The sequence below is a fragment of the Lissotriton helveticus genome, chromosome 3_2 (genome assembly GCF_964261635.1).
Source record: "Lissotriton helveticus chromosome 3_2, aLisHel1.1, whole genome shotgun sequence".
NCBI classification, from domain to species: domain Eukaryota; kingdom Metazoa; phylum Chordata; class Amphibia; order Caudata; family Salamandridae; genus Lissotriton; species Lissotriton helveticus.
The window spans coordinates 77,837,495-77,856,640 of record NC_136062.1 but is presented as its reverse complement, the minus strand read 5'-3'; the positions used below and the strand labels follow the sequence as shown (position 1 = coordinate 77,856,640).

The 19,146-nt window shown below is 42.6% G+C and overlaps 1 protein-coding gene across 6 annotated transcripts in view; it reads left to right on the top strand.

The window, feature by feature from the left end:
* Window positions 1-19,146, top strand: part of AP4E1 (adaptor related protein complex 4 subunit epsilon 1) — a 491,916-nt gene that overhangs the window by 66,034 nt on the left and 406,736 nt on the right. For all 6 annotated transcript variants that reach the window (XM_078684823.1, XM_078684828.1, XM_078684825.1 and 3 more), the window contains exon 5: window positions 14,361-14,482. In XM_078684823.1, coding sequence (XP_078540949.1) covers window positions 14,361-14,482 — 122 coding nt within the window. The remainder of the gene's footprint in view (window positions 1-14,360; window positions 14,483-19,146) is intronic.

Genomic DNA, 19,146 nt, shown 5'->3' with positions numbered 1-19,146 from the left:
GCCATACTTCTATAGCTGCAGTCCTTTATCTTTGCCCTCCTCTATTTGCACTCTCGGCTCCCCTTCATGCTTGCACGCTGCTTCCCGCCCATTCTCTCACTTCCCATCACATCTGCCTCCCCCTCTTGCTTTGTATTAACTTTGGCAGCCTGCTTGCTGTCTTTGTAACAGCCCTGGTTGTCTTTCTACCTCCGTTACATCCGACCCCTGCCTTCTCAATAGCAATTAAGAACAAGCATTGATTTACAAAGTGAGAATAATTTGCTTTGATAATGATTGTTTTATTTGTAACTACCAAACTGAATTTCAATACTTTACTGTTGGTCTTGTAGAGGGCAGTAGAAATGTTACTGGAATAACGCATATATGAGTACAAAGCATTCCCGTTGTGCAATGCACATTTTTAAAACTAACTCTGTGTGAGGAAAGTAGACCGAGGACCACCTACAAATGCAAAAAGTAAGCCTATTCTAGTTTTGTGTAGGTGAATATAATTTATATTATGATTGCCATTCTTGGTGGGCTCAAGTCACCATCATTTTCTTTGATATTTTTCAGACTTTTAAGTTGCTTCTTAAACCAATGTCATTTTCAAGTGTCAATGTGCTAAGTATACATTAAAGGTTGATTTTAAATTATGTGTGTGTGTGTCTCTCTCTATATATAGATATAGATATATAGATGTAACATTCTTGTTAATTATCTATTACATGCACCCAAATAAATCGTACAGAAAAGCCCATATTAATTGTCACTTGCAGAAAGTGGGTTGCTTTGCTGGAAAAGTAATAAAATGCAGATGTACAATGTAAATGTACATGCATCACTGAATTTTATTTACACAAACACATATAAAGAGCAGCAGGAAAAACAATTTAAACCTCCTCTTTGTCCCCAAAATAATTTCTTATTATTGTTATATAATATTTGCAAAGCCTGTGGGTGCAGTTTTAAACTGCCATGTCAGCCTGGCAGGTTAACCCACTTGCCAGGCTCAAGCCTTCCTTTTTAATAAATAGAAGTCACCCACCCCTAAAGTAGGCCCTGAACAGCCCAAGGGCAGGGTGCAATGTAATCAAAAAGTAGGACATGCACTTTTAAGTTTTACACATCCTAGTAGTGAACACCTTTTTGTTTTCACTAATACAAGGCCTAGCTTTTCATTGGATAGCATCGGGATTACCATATTATATTTCATAAGTGACATTTCCAATTGGGAAGTGATTGGACCCCTGAGTTTGGTGTCTCTGGAATCACAATTTAAAAACACAACTTATGGTGAAGTTGGATTTGAAATTGTAATTCTGAAAATGCCACTTCTAGAACGTTGGTATTTTCTTACTGTAGCCAATTAGTGCCTGCCGCATGTCTCTGATTGCATGTCGCCTGGTCTTTATGTATTCGCTATAGACAGCGGCATACAGAGGGAGCTTAGGTGTGATTTGATGGACGATCCACATCTTGATGGGCCATCCCTGGCAGGATGGGAGTGAGGATCTGGACACAGCCTCGCACACCTGAATAGGCAGTCTCCTGTCTCCAAACAAAGGGGATGTATACCTCCCTGTAGTGAGTCTGGAGCCAAGGCTGGAAGAGCAGGGACTCTCTGCCTTTCAGATGCCTCTCTTTGAAGTCTCCCCCACTTCAGAGTCACTACTGGGTATAAATATTGAACCTCAGACAGCACCACTTCAGTATACATCTGGACCTGTGGATAATGTGCCAGGAAGAAGGGCTGAGGTGCTCATGAAAGGACTGACACTCTACTAGACTGCTACTCTGCTGGACTCCTGCTCTTCTACACTGACCTGCTGACCTCCTAGCCTGGCTGAGCAGGACTGACCCAACATAGCCTGAACCCAGATCCCAGAACCCTGAGTGTGACTCCAATGGCTTGCTGGCTTGCTTCCTGGTCTGAAGTCTCTGGGACATCCAATACTTCCAACCCCCCTGCTACAGAATCTTGTCTCTGCCATGTGTGAGTCATTCACTGCCAAGTGGTTCCAACCCAGTCTTTGGCACCTAGAAGTGGGTATAAAGTGCTGCTCCAACAAAAATCCACGCATCAACGCTATTGTGAGATTCGGAACTGGCGCATCTCCATTGTCGATTATGCATCGCTGCATCAGCAAGGATTGAGTGCATTGAATCGCCACCTCCGACTGTGCACTGCTGGGAGTCAACTCATCAGCTTTATCCTGTGGATCATCGATGATGCATCGCCTCCTCTTCACATTGCAGCTCATCTTTGACGATGACGCATTGCCTCGTTGGTGCCCCGCATCTTGTCCTCTGCGCAAACAAGGTACTTTTAAGCGGGCCAAAAACTAGTTCTTGTATCCTACCTGTACTCCTTCGCAGTCAGTCAGAACCTTTTAGTTTTGACCCGGTCTAACATGATCTGATAGCCTTGGTTGGTAATTTATGCTTCTAAGCATTATGTTTCAATTTATTCTTTGACAATTCATAACTCTGGTTCTACTTATTGGAATTTTGTTGTTTTGCTCAATAAGTGAAGCTCTATTTCTCTAACCAGGTGTGGTTTCTTTTTGTGTGATGTTTTCACCATTTGAAGTGTTGCACAAATACTTTACACATTGCCTCTAAAGTTAAGCCTGACTGCACTGTGCCAACCTATTAGAGGGTGAGCACAGGTTGATTTAGTGTGTGTTTTTGACTTACCCTGACTAGGATTGTGGTTCCTGCTTAGACTGGGAGCTTACCTCTGCCAAACAGAAACCCGATTTCTAACAGTGGTGCAACAGAAACTACAGAAGCCCAAATAAATTGTAGAATGGTCAATTTCTACTATTTTTTATATTCCGAACAGTCTTATATTCTTGTTATTCAAATTCCAATTGTTACAGCTACAACCAAAGCCAGCGCGTTTCGTTCATCACTGTGAACTTCTTCAGGCCTGTAATACAATACAATATATAAAAACGCAATACCAGTACATGAATGAATAAGGTATTTATAGAGCGCAGGAATTCACCCCTACTGGGGTATCTCCGCGCTATCTGCAAAGCATAACATATGAGGGTGGAGAGCTAGTCTGACTGAAAAAAATCAGTTTTCAGTAATTTTTAGAATTTTAACAAATCCAGACACACCCTTAATGCCATAGGAAGTTTATTCCACAGTCGAGGTGCTACATAGGCAAAGATTCTGCCACCCGTACATATCCTGTTAACCCGGGGTTCCTCAAGCAGCCCCTTTCTGCTGGAGTGAAGCGGTCTGTTTGGATGGTAAGGGGCAAGACAGTCAGTCATGTAGCTAGGGCCGCTTACATTGAGGGTTTTGTGAGTCGGACATCGTATTTTAAACTTTATTCGGCTACGAATAGGAAGCCAATGTAAGCTTTTTAGTAGTGGCAAAGAGTGAGTTCTCGGTGGTTGATTCAAGGCCAAACGTGCTGCCGTATTCTGAACCACCTGGAGCCTATTTAGTGTTCCCTCTTTCGCAGCACCCAGTAGAGCATTACAATAGTACAATCTGCTAACCACCAAGACTTGAAGCAGGGTCTTTCTTGCCGATAAGGGGAGAAGATCGAACACACTCCGTAGGAGTTTCAGTAAACCAAAACAGCTACCTGACACGGCTGTCGACTGTTCCTTCATGGTGAGAGAGAGGTCTATGTACACTCCTAAGTTTTTTGCCTTGAAAATGGGTACAGGAGCGGGGCCAAACTCTATTGGCCACCACTCTGGGGCCCAGAGAAGGTGGGCTTTACCAAATAGGAGAATTCATTCTTGTTGCTATTCAACTGGAGGAAATTCTTTGACATCCAGTTGGAAATTGCACGCATGCTTGCGGCAAACTTTTGTTTAGCCTCTTCTGAATTGTTATCAAATGGAAATAGCAATTGCTTAACATCCGCATATGAAAAAGTACAAAATGATGGTCTCTGATGATCGGACTAAGGCATGATCCCTGGGGCACTCCTTTATTAAGTGATTTTACTCTGGCGTGGACATTTTCCAGTTTCACCGTTTGAGTGCGTTGTTCCAAAAAACTGAAGAACCACTGAAGGGCAGATCCTGGTATGCCGATTTCCATTAATCTTTGTAGCAGTCTCTGATGTGCCACAGTATAAGGCTGCGGAAAGTCCGTCAGCACCAGGGCTACAGCTTTGTCCTTATCCAAGGCCAGTTTAATAGCACCTGTGACACCAAGCAGGGCCGTTTCAGTAGAGTATTTGGGTCAGAATCCAGATTGTGAAGGATCCAAACATTGCTGCGCTTCCAAAAATTTAATGAGCTGCCTATTGACATGTCCCTCCATGAGTTTGCTCATAAGAGGGAGGAGGGAGATAGGACGATAGTTAGATAACTCTGAGGGCGCTCTGTTGGTTTTTTTTGTGATTGGTAACATGTGCGCAGCTTTCTGCGCCCTGGGTACTTTGCCCTCACTCGTAGAGTAATTGTTGACTAAGCCGATGGAGGAAGCAAGGGGACATGTCAGTACGGCAAACCATTTTTACAGCATAATATCACTGGGTGATCCTGATTTTGCTGTTTTCAGCAATTCCTACACTTTGGAATCCTGTAGGAGGGAAAAATGGGCCAGCGATCACCTGTTTCAGGCTCCATATAGGTTGCATTGGGGATGTCCCCAATGTCCTCATCTGATCTATTGGGGAAAGAATCATATTTTTTTTCTATCTTATCAACAAAGAAATTAAAAATATTGTCGCATAAGATCTGCAGGGATATGATTACTGCACGCTTTAGGAGTGGTAAAAGATTTGAGTATTGTACATAGCTCATTCCCTGAGTTCCCTGCTTCAGTTAATTGGGCCAATATATATATTTTTTAGCCCGTTTAATATTTTTGTGGTACATGTTGGATGCAGCTTTAAAAATTTCTTTATCTGATTGGAGGGGAGACTTGCGCCAAGATCTTTCTAACTTTTTGCACCGTGATTTTTCTCTGCGTAAATCTTGAGAGAACCACATAGCCCGTTTTTTTTCCGATTTGGACTTAGTTGGTTTTAGAGGAGCTATAATGTCTAAGGCTGATTCTATAGCCAGATGTAGTTCATTGAGTCTGCTGTTGATATTGTTAGACTTGGAGTAGTCAGGAAATCTAAACACCTGCTGAAAGCTCTCTTCTGAAATTTTGTGCCCTCTGCGTGCCAGATTACTAGTATATCTAGGGTTGACTGATGTCTGGTTTGGACAGTGGATCTGGAAATTAATAATGAAGTGGTCCAACCAGATCACGGGTTCTGGAGGTAAAGATGATAAATTAGGGGAGTTAGTAAGAATGAGATCCAGGGTGTGCCCAGCTGTATGGATAGGCCCATTGTTGTTCAGAATTAACCCCATAAACTACATAAGCACCATCTGTCAACACATCAAAAATAACCCACCATATGTTACACTTTTAGTCCCCACCTGCCATTACATGCAAAATCGCACTAATTAAAACCATGTTAGAATACAGCAATCCTAAAATTCTAAATGTTGTCATGATATTCCACCCTTTTTTTATACCAATACTTCAAAAGTGACAGAAGAGAATAACAATTCCATATCTTTATTCATGTTAGTACAATAAATCAAGAGAGATGGTAAAAAAATATTGACCAATCAAAGAATTAGTAAAAGGAACTAAATATGGTCAATTTGGATGTCCAATGAAGATCCTAGACATTTATATTCAAATTTACTATAGTAATACATTCCATTCAAAATATATACTTTTCCTAGACGATTCAAAAGCAGTTTGGTTTCAGCCAGATTCAGTTGTCATGATCCAGCGACAGGGCTTGAAAAATGCAGAAGTCTTGTGTCCTTCAAGGCAAAATCCTTCTCTTGCCGTAAAAACTCGTACCTTCTCATGCTGTCACTGTGACTTTTTCTTGATGCACAATAAAAAGAATTTTGACAAAAAAACAAAAAACTCTTACCTTCTCAAGTTTAGCCTGGGTTTGTCAAAGGGGTGGGTGTACTTTTAAGAGGGAGTGGAAAACTGTTTATTTCCTAACACATTTTGCTCTGTTTGAATCTACTAGAAATGTGGCAAACATTCATCAAGTTTAGCTTTCTTATTGTGTATCAGTTTTGGGCAGCTCTATTAAGGTGGCAACGGCAAAGATAAATTGGAGGAAGCAATGATTGTTTTTTTCACTACTAGCTTTGGCACTGTTTGATCTGCTTGAAACTTGACAGATAACAATTTGAGCTGTTTGCAAGAATATCTGGTTTATGCAGCTAAGACTAGGGCGGTTAACGCACAGGGTCAAAAAGCCTTCAATTTCTAATAATGTTGGAGGCTTTTGAGGGATCAGTGTGTAATTCTGCAGACAGTTAACATGCTTAGTTTCCTCTTGCTATGTTGCATTCCATGCAGATATGTTAAGGGTGGCGATACAAGGGGGTTAAAAAAAGGTGTTAATTATCTAATAATTTTGGGTCCTTTTGATGAATCTAAACAAACTTTAGTGCATTTACTTTTCCCTTACAGTGGGAGAAAACCTAAGAATTTTACTGAAAAAATAAATACTGTTAAAGTGATAAAATCTTAAAACCCAAGCGATTCTCCAGTCTGGAGTACTATGAGAATCTTACCATACGCGTTCACCATGCACTGCTCATGACATTACTGATGACATTTGAAATCACATCAGTGATTACATCACTGATAACACAGTGACATCATCAAGAGCACAAGTTATGGTTCTTATTGCACACCAAGACTGGCAAATTACAGAGTTTTTTATGTTTTGCAATTGAATCATAACTTCACTTTATTGTTGTTTTAGCTAATATAACCCGTTATGTGCACCCGTCGACCAGCGGCCGTTGCGAGCACTACCTTGGTAGTGCTGCGCACGCTAGCCGACGCGGCCCCGCCCGCCTAATAGAACGCCCGCAACGCAGCGGAATTGCCGCCGCGGTAAACGGGATAAATGTATACAATGTAATCCATCATCTTTTGAAAGCTTTGTCTCCAGAGGAAATATTAATCTGCAGTAAAACACCACCCTCACCACAAACATAATCCTAACAACCCAGCTATCATAAAATCTGAACTAAAGCAGTAAAACACTATTTCTGCGGCCATACTCTGCTTCACCTATAACTTCCGCTTTACATGTATAGCTACAGCATTACTGCTACATTACCACGTATTACTGTGAATGTTCTACAGTTAACAGCTGCGTACAAGGCCACGGCTGTCAGCTCTTGAACATTGACCGCAAGAGCTGGGAAAAGGGGGCTGGAGTCAGCCCCTGCTTTTTAAAAAAAAAAAAAAATATTTTTATTGAAGTTCATACTGTCATTGTCATAGATTGTACAAAAACAACCACTAAAATAAAATAATATCTTAAACCACATATGAAACAAGAGCGCATAAAAGAACAACATACAAAATACATTGATCCATACTCAATCAAAGAACGAGCTCCAAATTTTTCTCAAACTTTCTTGTCCCTCCTACTCTTTGTGCATACAAAAGTTCATTCTTCTTAACTTTCTTCATTTTTTGCAGCCATGTCATAAACACAGGAACCTCAATTGACTGCCATTTCTGAAGAATCAAGGATCTGGCAACGGCCATCATAATATACACCAATTTAACCAGCTGGTCTCCAAATTCCAGGTCGGCATCGTAACCAAACAGTATTAATTTCACGTTATAACAGATACCGATCTTATAGTGTGTTTGAAGAAAGGAGAAAATTTCCTCCCAAAATGGAAAAATATTAGGACAGTGCACCATTATGTGGGACCAGTTGGCAGGGGTAAATTGTTGGCATCTAAAACAGTTAGCAGAAGCATTCATATACATCTTAGCTATACTTGCCGGGGTGCGGTATAACAACCATTTACTAAAGAATAACATTCTTCTCCAGTTCGAGCCTCTCAGTACGCAAAAATTTTGCTTATTTATAGTCTTCCAAGTATTAGGGGACATACAAAAGTTTTCCTGATCTTGCCACTTTTTACATACTTTAGAGCTCAAATCTGGTTCGATACTTTGGGCAAGACATCTGTTCCACTCTCCTGGCTTCCTAGTCAGCGTTATTGAAAATAGCTCATACCATAGCTGAGGTGGCATACTAATCTGACTAACATCAGTTTGTACCAAAGTTTTATGAATCAAATTATAAGATCCTAATAACAAAGAATTTCCCTGCGTTAGAAAAGACATCTCTCAGGTTGAGCCATGATCCCTCTTTTAGAAAATCTGATAATGTATTGAAGCCCATACGATACCAAGTTAATACAACTTCTAGCTTAATTTTACGCCCCAAATAAACAAAAGCATAAAGTAAGGGGGTCAATAGATCAAACTGCTGAAGAGAATATCTTTGGAGCATGGCATCCCGTCTTTTAAAAAAACAATTCATTATTTTATATCTGACAAGTTTCGGGGAGTTAGGAACTTGAAGAGGGGAAGGGATTTGAGCCTCAGAGCAAATTTGGTCAAAAAAGTAATTAATAAATAAATAAGGACCCTGTGTTCCACTTTAAAATCTATTCAAATATTGTGCAAAGTATGCATTATAGTAGTCTTTGATATTGGGTAGCGAAAGACCGCCCTGTTCAGAATCTACATAAAGTGTCTGTATAGCTATACGAGGAGACTTCTTCCCCCATATAAAACCAGAGAACAGAGATTCTATTCTGGAAAAAAAAGTGCCCGGCAAAAAACAAGGAATAGTTGAGAATAAAAAATTTAAAAGTGGCAGTACGGACATTTTAATCAGGGCTACCCGGCCCAGGATTGATAATGGCAACAAGTTCCATTTAGCGAACATAGAGCGGACCTTCTGAACCAAAGGATCAAAATTAAGTGAATATAGATCTTGTACTGAAACAGAGAAAAGCACCCCTAAATATTGCTTGGGTGTAGAATTAATACATATGATTAAATCTGGATGTAATTCTGGGTCTGAGCCACCACATACCAGAATCTCAGTCTTTTTTGTATTAATCCTGTACCCACCTAGGGCTTCAAATTCTTCCAAAATTTGTAGCATACAGGTCTGTGATTGAATATCTGGGTTAATCAATAACATGATATCGTCCGCATAAAGTTTGATTTTGGCCATAGGACTAATTGGGGGGGGGGCAACATTCACCGCATTGCGGATTGCAACTGCTAGTGGCTCAATAAAAAAAGCAAAAAGAATGGGTGACAGAGGGCACCCTTGTCTAGTGTCACGTTTAACTGAAACTGAACCGACCGAAATTGAATTAATAATAATATTGGCTTTAGCACCAGAATATAAATTTCGAATTAAATTGATGATTTATAAAGGAATTCCAAAGTGCTCTAAAATAGTGAAAAGAGTTGTCCAAACCACCAAATCAAAAGCTTTTTCAGCATCTAGAAATAAAACTAATGCCGGAATACTCTTTATCTGAAAAAAATCTAAAGCCTCCAGCAAAAAATGTGTATTGGTACCTCATTGACGTCCAGCAATAAACCCATTCTGATCGGGATGGATAAGGTCTGCTGCAATAGTGTTAAAGCGAATTGATAATAATTTGGTAGTAATTTTATAATCTGTATTCAAAAGTGTGATGGGTCTGTATGAATTAGGATCTTTCGAGTTCTTGCCCTTCTTTGGAAAACTCACAACTGTACCTTCATGGAAAGAATCTGGAACCTGCCCCCCTGCAAGCATGGAATTCAATAAATGAAGTAACAAATCAGAAAAAGCAGAAAAAAATACCTTAAAAAATTCAGCAGGAAACCCATCCGGGCCACATGCTTTACCGATCGGTAGCTCCTTGATCACCAATTCTAATTCTGCTTTAGAAAAAGAACTTATCATAATATTTTGGTCTAGATGAGAAAGGTGGGTCAGCTCATACTTTTCCAAGAAATTAGAAAGCTTTAGGGGATCTATATCTTGCTGTTGACTATAAATCTCTTGGTAGTGTGAAAACATAATCAAACCTATTGCTGCCGACTGTGATACATCCCTATGTGTTTTAGGGCATTTTAAGGACCTAATCTGATTTGCAGCAGCTTGCTCTTTCACCTGCCAGGCGAAGAGTTTACCAGCATAGTTGCTTTCCTCGTAGATTTTTTATGAATATGTACGAAAGGCTTCTTCACTTTGTGTGAAATAGGTAGAGCTAAGTTCACGTTTTGCTTCATTCAGCTGACTTTGGACCTGATTAGATGGATTAGATAGACGTTGCCGAGTTAAGGTCTGAATCTTCTGTTGAAGTAAATTTCGAGATTCTCTAATGGTTGACCACTCTGCTGCGTCCTTGCTAATCACTATCCCACGAATGAAAGCCTTCAAAGAGTCCCATATAACATGCAGCGGGCCGTACCAGAGTTGCGAATAATAAAAGAGTTTATCTCAGATTTAAGTAAGGTCACCCAATCCATGTCAAGGAGATGGGCCTTATTAAATACCCATCTCTTAGGGACTCTAATATCTGAACCCAGTGCAAACACATTGACTAACAATGCATGATCGGAAAAGCCATTATCGCAAATTTTCTGATAGGTAAATGATAGTTGCCTGGGACTAAAAAAACAATCAATGCGAGATGAAGATTTAAACCTTCCTGACCAGCAGGTAAACTCTTTCTTTTGTGGATTATGTAGTCTCCATGGGTCACATAAATCCAAGGTGGTCATATTGTTGATGAGGGACCTGTATGATTTGGGTTTAAGCTGTTTTCTAGAGACCGTCGTGGAATCCAACTTTTTGTCCATAAGAATATTAAAATCCTCCCCAATAATGATATCCCCTCTCACCAAATATAACGATTGAAACAGATCTTCATAGTCCTGAGGATTATCCTCCACTGGGGCATAGAAACAAACAAACGTGATTGGTCTCGGTCTATTCTTAACTAGGCAAGTTACCCAACACCATCGACCTGCCCCTCCCTCCTCTGACTGAATAACTTCTGCATCCAAATTCCTATTAAGAAAGAGAGCCACTCCTTTTTGCGAAACTGTAGATGATGAGAACCCCCGAAAAGAGGCTCACGTTCTAAACATACAAAAATCATTCAATTTTGCCAGTGGGATATGGGTCTCTTGTAACATTATTACCGAGGGATTCTCCGTTTTAATCCATGATCCAATCGCTCGCATTTTTTTCCTATTATTTAAGCCGTTGACATTGAAAGAAATTATTTTAAACTCTGTGCTAGACATTTGATAATACCAAACATTTATAAAACAGATTCACAAACATCCTAGCCAATTTCTGCCCCAATATCCTTCCTCTGCACACGAAAAGAAAAAAACATTCCATAAACATAGACAAATAGAACTTCAACAATTTTTTGCTTTTTCACCCCCCCTACCATACTCCTCCCCCCAACCCTCTTGAACCCAGCCCCGTGGTCCTGCTCTACTCCTACTACCCCTTCCCACGCTGACCACATGGCGCTAACCCCTAACTTTGAGGTGCCTTGTTATTGCACCTCCTAACCCCATGAATCCCCTTGTCCCGACCACCTCACCCCACCTCATACTAAACTAGGAAGCCACAATAAACCAAAATTAGATCTAGATTAGGTCATTAACCCGGGCAGAAAGCCCGAAAAGAATCACAGCTCTCCATGAGAACCAAAACATCCGAAAATCTGACAAAACGATTCCTATACCTTAACTACACATTTTACAAACTTACAAAATTAAATCAGCAAGTTAAATCAAATCGACTCCCTCTAGTCTTGTGAAATCTTACGAAGCAACAATTGGGCTTCTTCTATATCGGTCAACATATGAAATTTGCCTCTCACAAGAACTTTCAATTTAGATTGCTGAGCAATCATGGCTTGAGCGCCCTTATCTTTGAAAAGTTACAACTTCTTTACAAATTCTTTCCTCCTCCTAGCTGCCGCTGCGGACATATCTGAAAAGATCCGACAATTAGTGGTGGCATTGGGAGCAAATTGCCTTTGCTTAAAGGCTTGGGAAAGAATTGTCTCCTTAACACGTACGTCTGCGAAGTTCACCAAGATGGTCCGCGGGAGTGAAGAATTAGAAAGAGGCTGCGCCGGAACTCGGTGGGCGCGTGTAATTGTTAAGTCTCCTTTATATTCGGGTATAACTTCATGGAGAAAGAAAGAAGTAATCCATTGTTTCATGTCTGACCCTTCAATATTCTCAGGGACTCCAACGATTCTAAGGTTTGATCTCCTATTATAATTTTCTAAATCATCCAGTTTAGACTCCAGTAGTTTTGAGGTTTTGGAGAAACTTTGGGCCTCCCTCTTCACTTCAGACATGTTGTCTTCTAGACCCGATATCCTAGTTTCAGCTTCTTGTAGACGGACAGGGAAGGAAGACATAGATTCCTCAATTTTGTCTAAGCGTTGTTTAATAACTGCCAGCTCAGTCTGCTGAAACTGCTTCATCTCCCTTGCCTCCCCTAACATCATACTCAACATGTCTTTGACAAGATCTGAAACTCTCCTGTAGATTCTGCTTCCAATCCCAAAACTGGACTATGAAAATCGGTAGAGGAAGGTATAGGATCAATATGGGACATAACAGTGGAAATAGCTTGTGTTCCTTTATTCTTCTCCACTCCCATTGATTCGGCGGGACTGGGTGTCAAACCCGGATTTTTTAAGGCTGCTGTAATAGTCCCAGCGGCTGCCGCAGTTGGACCCGATGAAATGTTGGATTTTCTCTCAAACAACGGAAACTGTTTAGAAATTTTAGAGGCCCCTGGAATCACTCCTTCTTTTAATACCTGTCCGCCGGTCAGGGGAAGAGGCTCAGTGAACTCTATCAGCATAGTTCCATGGTTGTCTTTAGGGTTATCCACTTCGGAAACCTCTTGCGTAGGAATATTTCCCAGATTAGGCTGAATCGAGAGAGTAGAGACTGTATCCGTGGTTTCCTCCTCTCCCTCAGAACTCTCAGAGATCTCTGCCACAGAGTCGTCTTTGCCTGCAGCCATATCCGTGTTTTTTAGAGCATCAATATCGTCTTTCATTTGTTGACGACGAATTCGTGCTTTAGCGCGTGCATTTAGTTGCTTCCCCATCGCCGATCGCCAATATGGTTATGGGCTGCTTGAGCGCTAAGTGTACACTAGATGAATAGTCTATAGATTGTTTTGAGATTACTTTTAGAGGCTTTTTATAAATGTAGGTCGAAACAAACAAATCATTATAGATTAGTGCAAAAAGAGAAAGTCCAAGTCCAATGCCAGATTTTTTTACTTGCCCCAACAGTTACAACAATCTTTTTGAAGCGCTTTGAAAATGCCCTCGGCGTATTATCTCAAGGCTTTTGTCTACCGAAAGTATTGCAGGAAAAGCTAGAGTTGAAATATGGTGTAGACCCACACTGCGGCCGCTGCCCAATTATAAGCAGCTTCAGCGGCAATGTCTGTAACGATGACAGTTCAAAGCGGCAAACAGCAAGCAGAGAGACACTCGTAGCGAGCACAGCGTTAGTGCGCAGCCGGAATCAGTCTATCCTGATACATTGTATCTCGCATCCAGACCAAGTCCGTAGGAGATGAAGCGCCGCTCACCTCGCTCCCTTTGCATCTCCTTAAAAAGCCGTTTTTCAGCTCCGTAGAACTCCGTCAGCCGTACCCGCTTTAGTCGACTTCAGCAATTTCGGATAATCCTCGGCAATCACGGAGACGCCCAGCACGGCACACCAAAACAGCAGCAACAGTCGCCATTGACCTCGAGGTGAGGTGGGGGAGGAGTCAGGAACAGGAACTCGGGCTACGTGGAGGCGTGGAATTCCACCGTAGCGGCCTACAGTCTACTAAAACGAGTCGGGCCCTGCTTATCCCCGGCTCAGCTGAACTGCTTTTTGTAGTGCAGCCAAGCCAGGGAGACCTAGGAGCTGAGCAGCATTCACCTCTTCCCTCATTCTGAAGCCCTATTGATACTGAGTTACAGGAGGAGGCAATGTTGAAGGCTGCGTAGAAAACTGATTTTGAAAAATTGAAAACTGCCTCCTGCACAGCCTCTGCCTTTTGCTTTCCTCTGCCTAAATAATACATTTTCTAGAGGCAGAGGAAAGAGATAGGCAGTGTACTTGGACATTGAACTTTTAAGAGGAGCAGGCCTATACCAGTTCATATAGGCTTCTGCTGCTCCATTGTCTTCAATGAAGCTCTCAACATTACAGTGTTCTAATAAAGAGTCAGCACTTATTTTTTTGTGGATTTGAAGATACTGTTGATTTAAGAAAGGCATAATTGAAATATACCCATCATTTGCATTTCTGTTTATTCTTCAGCTATAGTTTATCCATGCCAATCAGCGAAATAATGTGTTCTTTAGCAATCCACATTTAAGTAGAATACATGTTCAGTGTGCTCTTAAATCTTGTAATGACCCTGGACATCCAGTCCCTATAATTTGTATTTCTTCTCTAATCAGGACTTGCAGAGCACCAATCTGGTGGAGGTGTGCATGGCCCTTACTGTTGTGAGCCAGATATTTCCACGGGAAATGATTCCAGCTGTTCTTCCATTAATTGAAGACAAATTAAAACATTCTAAGTGAGTAAGTTACTAAACACCATTTATTTCATTAGATGATTGCTTTATAATAACTAAGTACTTCACATTGTCAGTTTGGTTATCAGCATTGCGTTATTTTACGTGCTGTTTGCTCATCTTAGCCTCCTTAGATGGGACATTGATGGCACATGAATTAGAGTAACAATCTATACATTCTCAAATGCTGCTACTCAGTAACTGTCTTTTCATTTCAAGACCCGGCTGGTAACTTTATTAAGTGTGTGTGCAGACATCTCTCCCTTTCGCTGTGTAGCACCACTCCTTAGTATCGCCTAAAGTTAGGACACTGGTATGGAGTCTCTACTGATATTTCCCTCCATGTCTAGGCTTTCATTTATTTCAGCCACTAAAAAGATCTCCCCTTGTGAAATGATGTTGAAGTGGTTCATGTTAAAGGCCATTCGTGGGATGGTAACTGTTGGAACTGGGGTCACCAGTTCCCCGAGGGTAGCAGGGCACGAGCGGGTAGGCATCCGAAAGCTTATGTGTAAAGTGACCATACAGCACACACAACCACTGAGACAGTAAAATGGGCACACAATGACTGACGCCACTCCAGTGAACTTGTATAAAAAGCAAGTAACTTTTATATAGAGCAGGATCAGGGTAATCAAGAATTCACAGTATTATTAGCTTATTAGTTTTTCTTCAAAATTCATATGTTTCAACACTTGGCAATGAAGACTAGATGCATCAATATTAAATATAAGATAAATATTAAATATTAGAAAATATTAAGTAATAGATAACCACAGGCCTGACCTCAGCCTTGCTTCTTATCAGCACCTGTAAGGAATACATCACAAAGGCAACCAAATGACATTGCATCTTATTAGTTCTGTAGGCATATTACCCACTTCTCACCAAACAAGGGTGAGCGTTCCACAGCAATAAACATGTAAATAAATAACTGTAGGCTTCCAGTAACTACGGCACTAAATGGGAGAAAATATTTCATTAAGAATAAACATCCCCTTGTGCAGGATTAGCCATCTTAAGAATCACTCCCAGCAAGAGTGAGCATTTCCTAGATTGGGGCATTAAGCAGTTCAACAGCAGGGAAGAACTTTTCATTAGGTATACATCAACCTTTCATCCGGTAACACTGGCTCAGTTCACTAGGCAAGATCTACCACCTTTTCAGGTAATCTAGCATTCCTTCCGGCCAGAATACTATTCGAGGAATCAGGCAGGGATAATAACATTCCCTTATTCAGGAGCCAACAGGGCATAAAGCTGACTTATTCAGCAGAGGCAGACATTCCTTTAGCCACATTAAACATCTACCTCAGGGGATAACTGTGGGCTTCCCTTTAACCCCTCACCAAGCAAGGGTGAGCTTTCCCTTAGTCATAGAATAAAACATTTCATAAGGACAGAATTACCCATCTCATCAGGTAAGGATAACCTTTCATTAAATGTAGAACAGTTAGTTAACCAGGGTAAACCCTCTCAGTAGATAAGGGACAAACCTTTCAATAGTTATCTATAGGCCCTCAAGGATTGCATAACTAAACAGGACTAAACATTTCCTTTTGGACAGATAAGCATTTCCTCATGTAAGTGTAAGGGAAAACATTTCATCATAACCCTCTGGTTTACCCCTTGGAGGTAAAGTAATCAACTTTTTTTAAGGTACACTCCTGCAGGAATAAACATTTCATTAATCCTGAATAACATTTCCTTCAGCATGTCTAAACAGTTCATCATAGATAATCATTCCATTGAAGACCCGGCAACATCTCATTAGGCCGGAATGAAACTTGGCTTATGCAAATAAAGCAGTTCCTTACTTAGGAATAACCCATTCATGGGTATAAATACCCATTTTGGTAGGTAAGAGCGACCACTTCATTTCTAGGTCCTACTAAACCAGGCCAAAGTGAACATTTAAGACATTCCATTAATGGACCCCTAACCAGGGGTTAACTCAGAGCCCAACTATGGCACCTCCTCAACCTGGCATTAGGCTGAATTACAGCTCTCTGGCAGTAAGGCGATTTTAGACATTTCCTTAGATAACTGAGGGCATTCCTAAAGGCATTGCACTAGGCAGGATTAAACATTTAATTACCACATTGAGCCTATAGAACCCTGGTGCCTAGGGATCAATCAAGAGGTGGCACCTTTTCATTAAACCATGAAGACCTGCCTAGGGCAGGTTGGAAGAACCAGTCCCTCAACGCGGGGTTCACTTTACTATAATGCAGGCCCCCCAAATGGTCTTACAGGGCTCCGGCCCAGTTCAGGGGCTTTTATGGGCTAACCGGGGCCAACAGGGCCCAACTACAGTTTCTCCCAGGGGAGGGGCGTCTCAGGGCCTCCTTCAGGGCCTTGCGCCCTCCTCCTAGGGGTTACCTTCTCTCTTCGGCCTTTCCAGGGCCCTTGCGGAGGTTTCCGGTAAGGGGAAGGGCTCCTACTCCTCTCGGAGCCCTCCCTGATGATGACCGGCTGTTCCTGGGCCTTCTGCAGCCTCCACGGCCCGGGAACCACTCAGAATGCGGCGCAGAAGGGACCAGGCCGCAGCGGCCAATGACGGTGTACCAAAGGCGGAGGCGCGGCCGGTGACTCGGCGCCCCCGTCTCGGGACCTGAGAGGCAGGCTTCAAGTTCTCTCATGCCTAGCGCGGCCTAACAGGAATTCTGGCGGCGCTCTCCTAATACGGGGGGCCGCCGCAACGGAACACACAACGGGGGCAGAAGAAGCACAGACAAACGCGGCGGCCTCCCCAGGGCTCCGGGGGCCGCCGCAAGGACTGCATGCGATCGGGCCGGGCGCGGCCCACAGCACCACAGCGGCGGGAATTGGGACAGCGCCCACAGGAGCCCGGGCTACAGCGGTGAGTCCCCACTCCCAATCAGCGCTCCTCAGGGCACCAACAGTCTCGTGTGCCACAGCGCTGTGGGGGATTCTAAGCGAGAGCGCTCTGGAAGGTATCAGCGCTTTGGCTAGCACCACGTAGGGCACGGAAGCAGTCTAGGCAATAGCGCTTCGGGGGACACAGCAGTTCTGAGGAGCGCAGCGCTTCCACGGGCACAACATGTTCTGGGAGATAGCGCTTGGGCAGTTTCCACAATAGCGCTCCTGGAAGCCACAGATCCTCAAATGACAGCGCTGGGCACTCAGAGCTAGTTACAGCACCAGCGCTTCGCAGGCACAGCGCTTCTCAGGGGCCATTCCCATAAATAAGGCAGTTCAGGCAGCGCCAGCAGGACAGGTAGTCCAGGGTGCTAGCGCTAGGGAATAGGAGCGCTTAGCCAGCAGGCAGTTTATTTTAGTTGGAAGCAAACCAGCAGATCAGACAGGACAGGCCAAACGACAGCGGCAGGTTAGCGCAGGGACCCAGTTGGCGTCAGGGAGCGCGGGGAGGGGTGACTCAGCGCCAATACCTGGTTGATCCCTCAATAGTCCTGTATGTAGAAAAGTTTCTTCTTGGCGCTTTAGGTTTCTTGCCCCTTTGTAAATAGCAGATTCTTGGTTCCTTGAAGGGGGGTTGAGTTGATGACTGGTATCAAATCTCCTCAGCCGGTCACCTCAGGTGGACTCTGGGTTCCCCTCCCGCCGGGCCAGATCAGGGGGGTGAGTTCAGGATTACTCAACACTTGGAAGGCAACACCTAAGCCCTGTCACTCCCAGTATCATAGGTCCCTGACTAGGCCCTTCTGCCTAAAACTCCTGCGTAGGTTCTCCCTCTTCTCTTCTCTCCTCAGTTCTCTCTGACAGGAAAGTTTCCCTCCCTTTCCTTTTATAGCGCCAGTTGACAGTTGGCAGTGGCAGTTGGTGTCACCTCACCTGTTCCAGAAGGTTCCAGGAGGTTCTAGGAGGTTCCACCATTCTGGCTATGGGCAGGCTGGCAGGCTAGTATTGATACATTGTTTGAAGGGTTCCAGCCAGCTCCTGGCTACTAGAATGCGCCCACAAAGACCGCGCTGCAGTAGCAGGGGTCAGTGGCAGCCATGTTAGGGGAAGAGGACACCTGCACCTTAACATTAGTTTAACATTACGCAGGGCATGTCCACTACACAAGGCCTATACCCTTTTATTACAATGGGGGGCATCCTAAATTAAGGGAGCAAAAAGCGAAAAATTTCTGGGGAAAGGGCCAAGTCCCACAGTAACCATTTAATATCTGCTGGCTTCGGAGGGGAGCAGAACCTGGAAATAGCAAGGAAATGTGTCTCAACTAATTTTCCGATTGTGTGTCTGAAGAAAAATTATTTTTATTTCTACATTTCAGAAATCCTATTATCACTTACAGTGCATTCTATCATGTTGCTGTGTCACTGGAGATTAACTAACTTTAGATCTCTTCGATTCTCAAACCTGTGTACCCCCAGCTGTTACTAAATTGATAAGTTTCTCTGGCAGATGAACAGAAGCATTACTATATATCGAATGGAGGTTGGAATAAATGATATTCTGTTGTGCAGTGGTAGCACAGTTGGTTCTTCATGTTACATAAATACACCACCTTGTTTAAAGGGCTGTAGCATATTTGCTGCCAGTGGGTTCTACGGATGACTGATCGAGACCACATTACAAAAGTCAATTTAAATATTATTTCTAGCCCATTTTGAGAAAGAGGCTGTCTCAAATTGAGATCCTAGATACTATGAAAATCTAAGAGTAGATTTAATATAGTT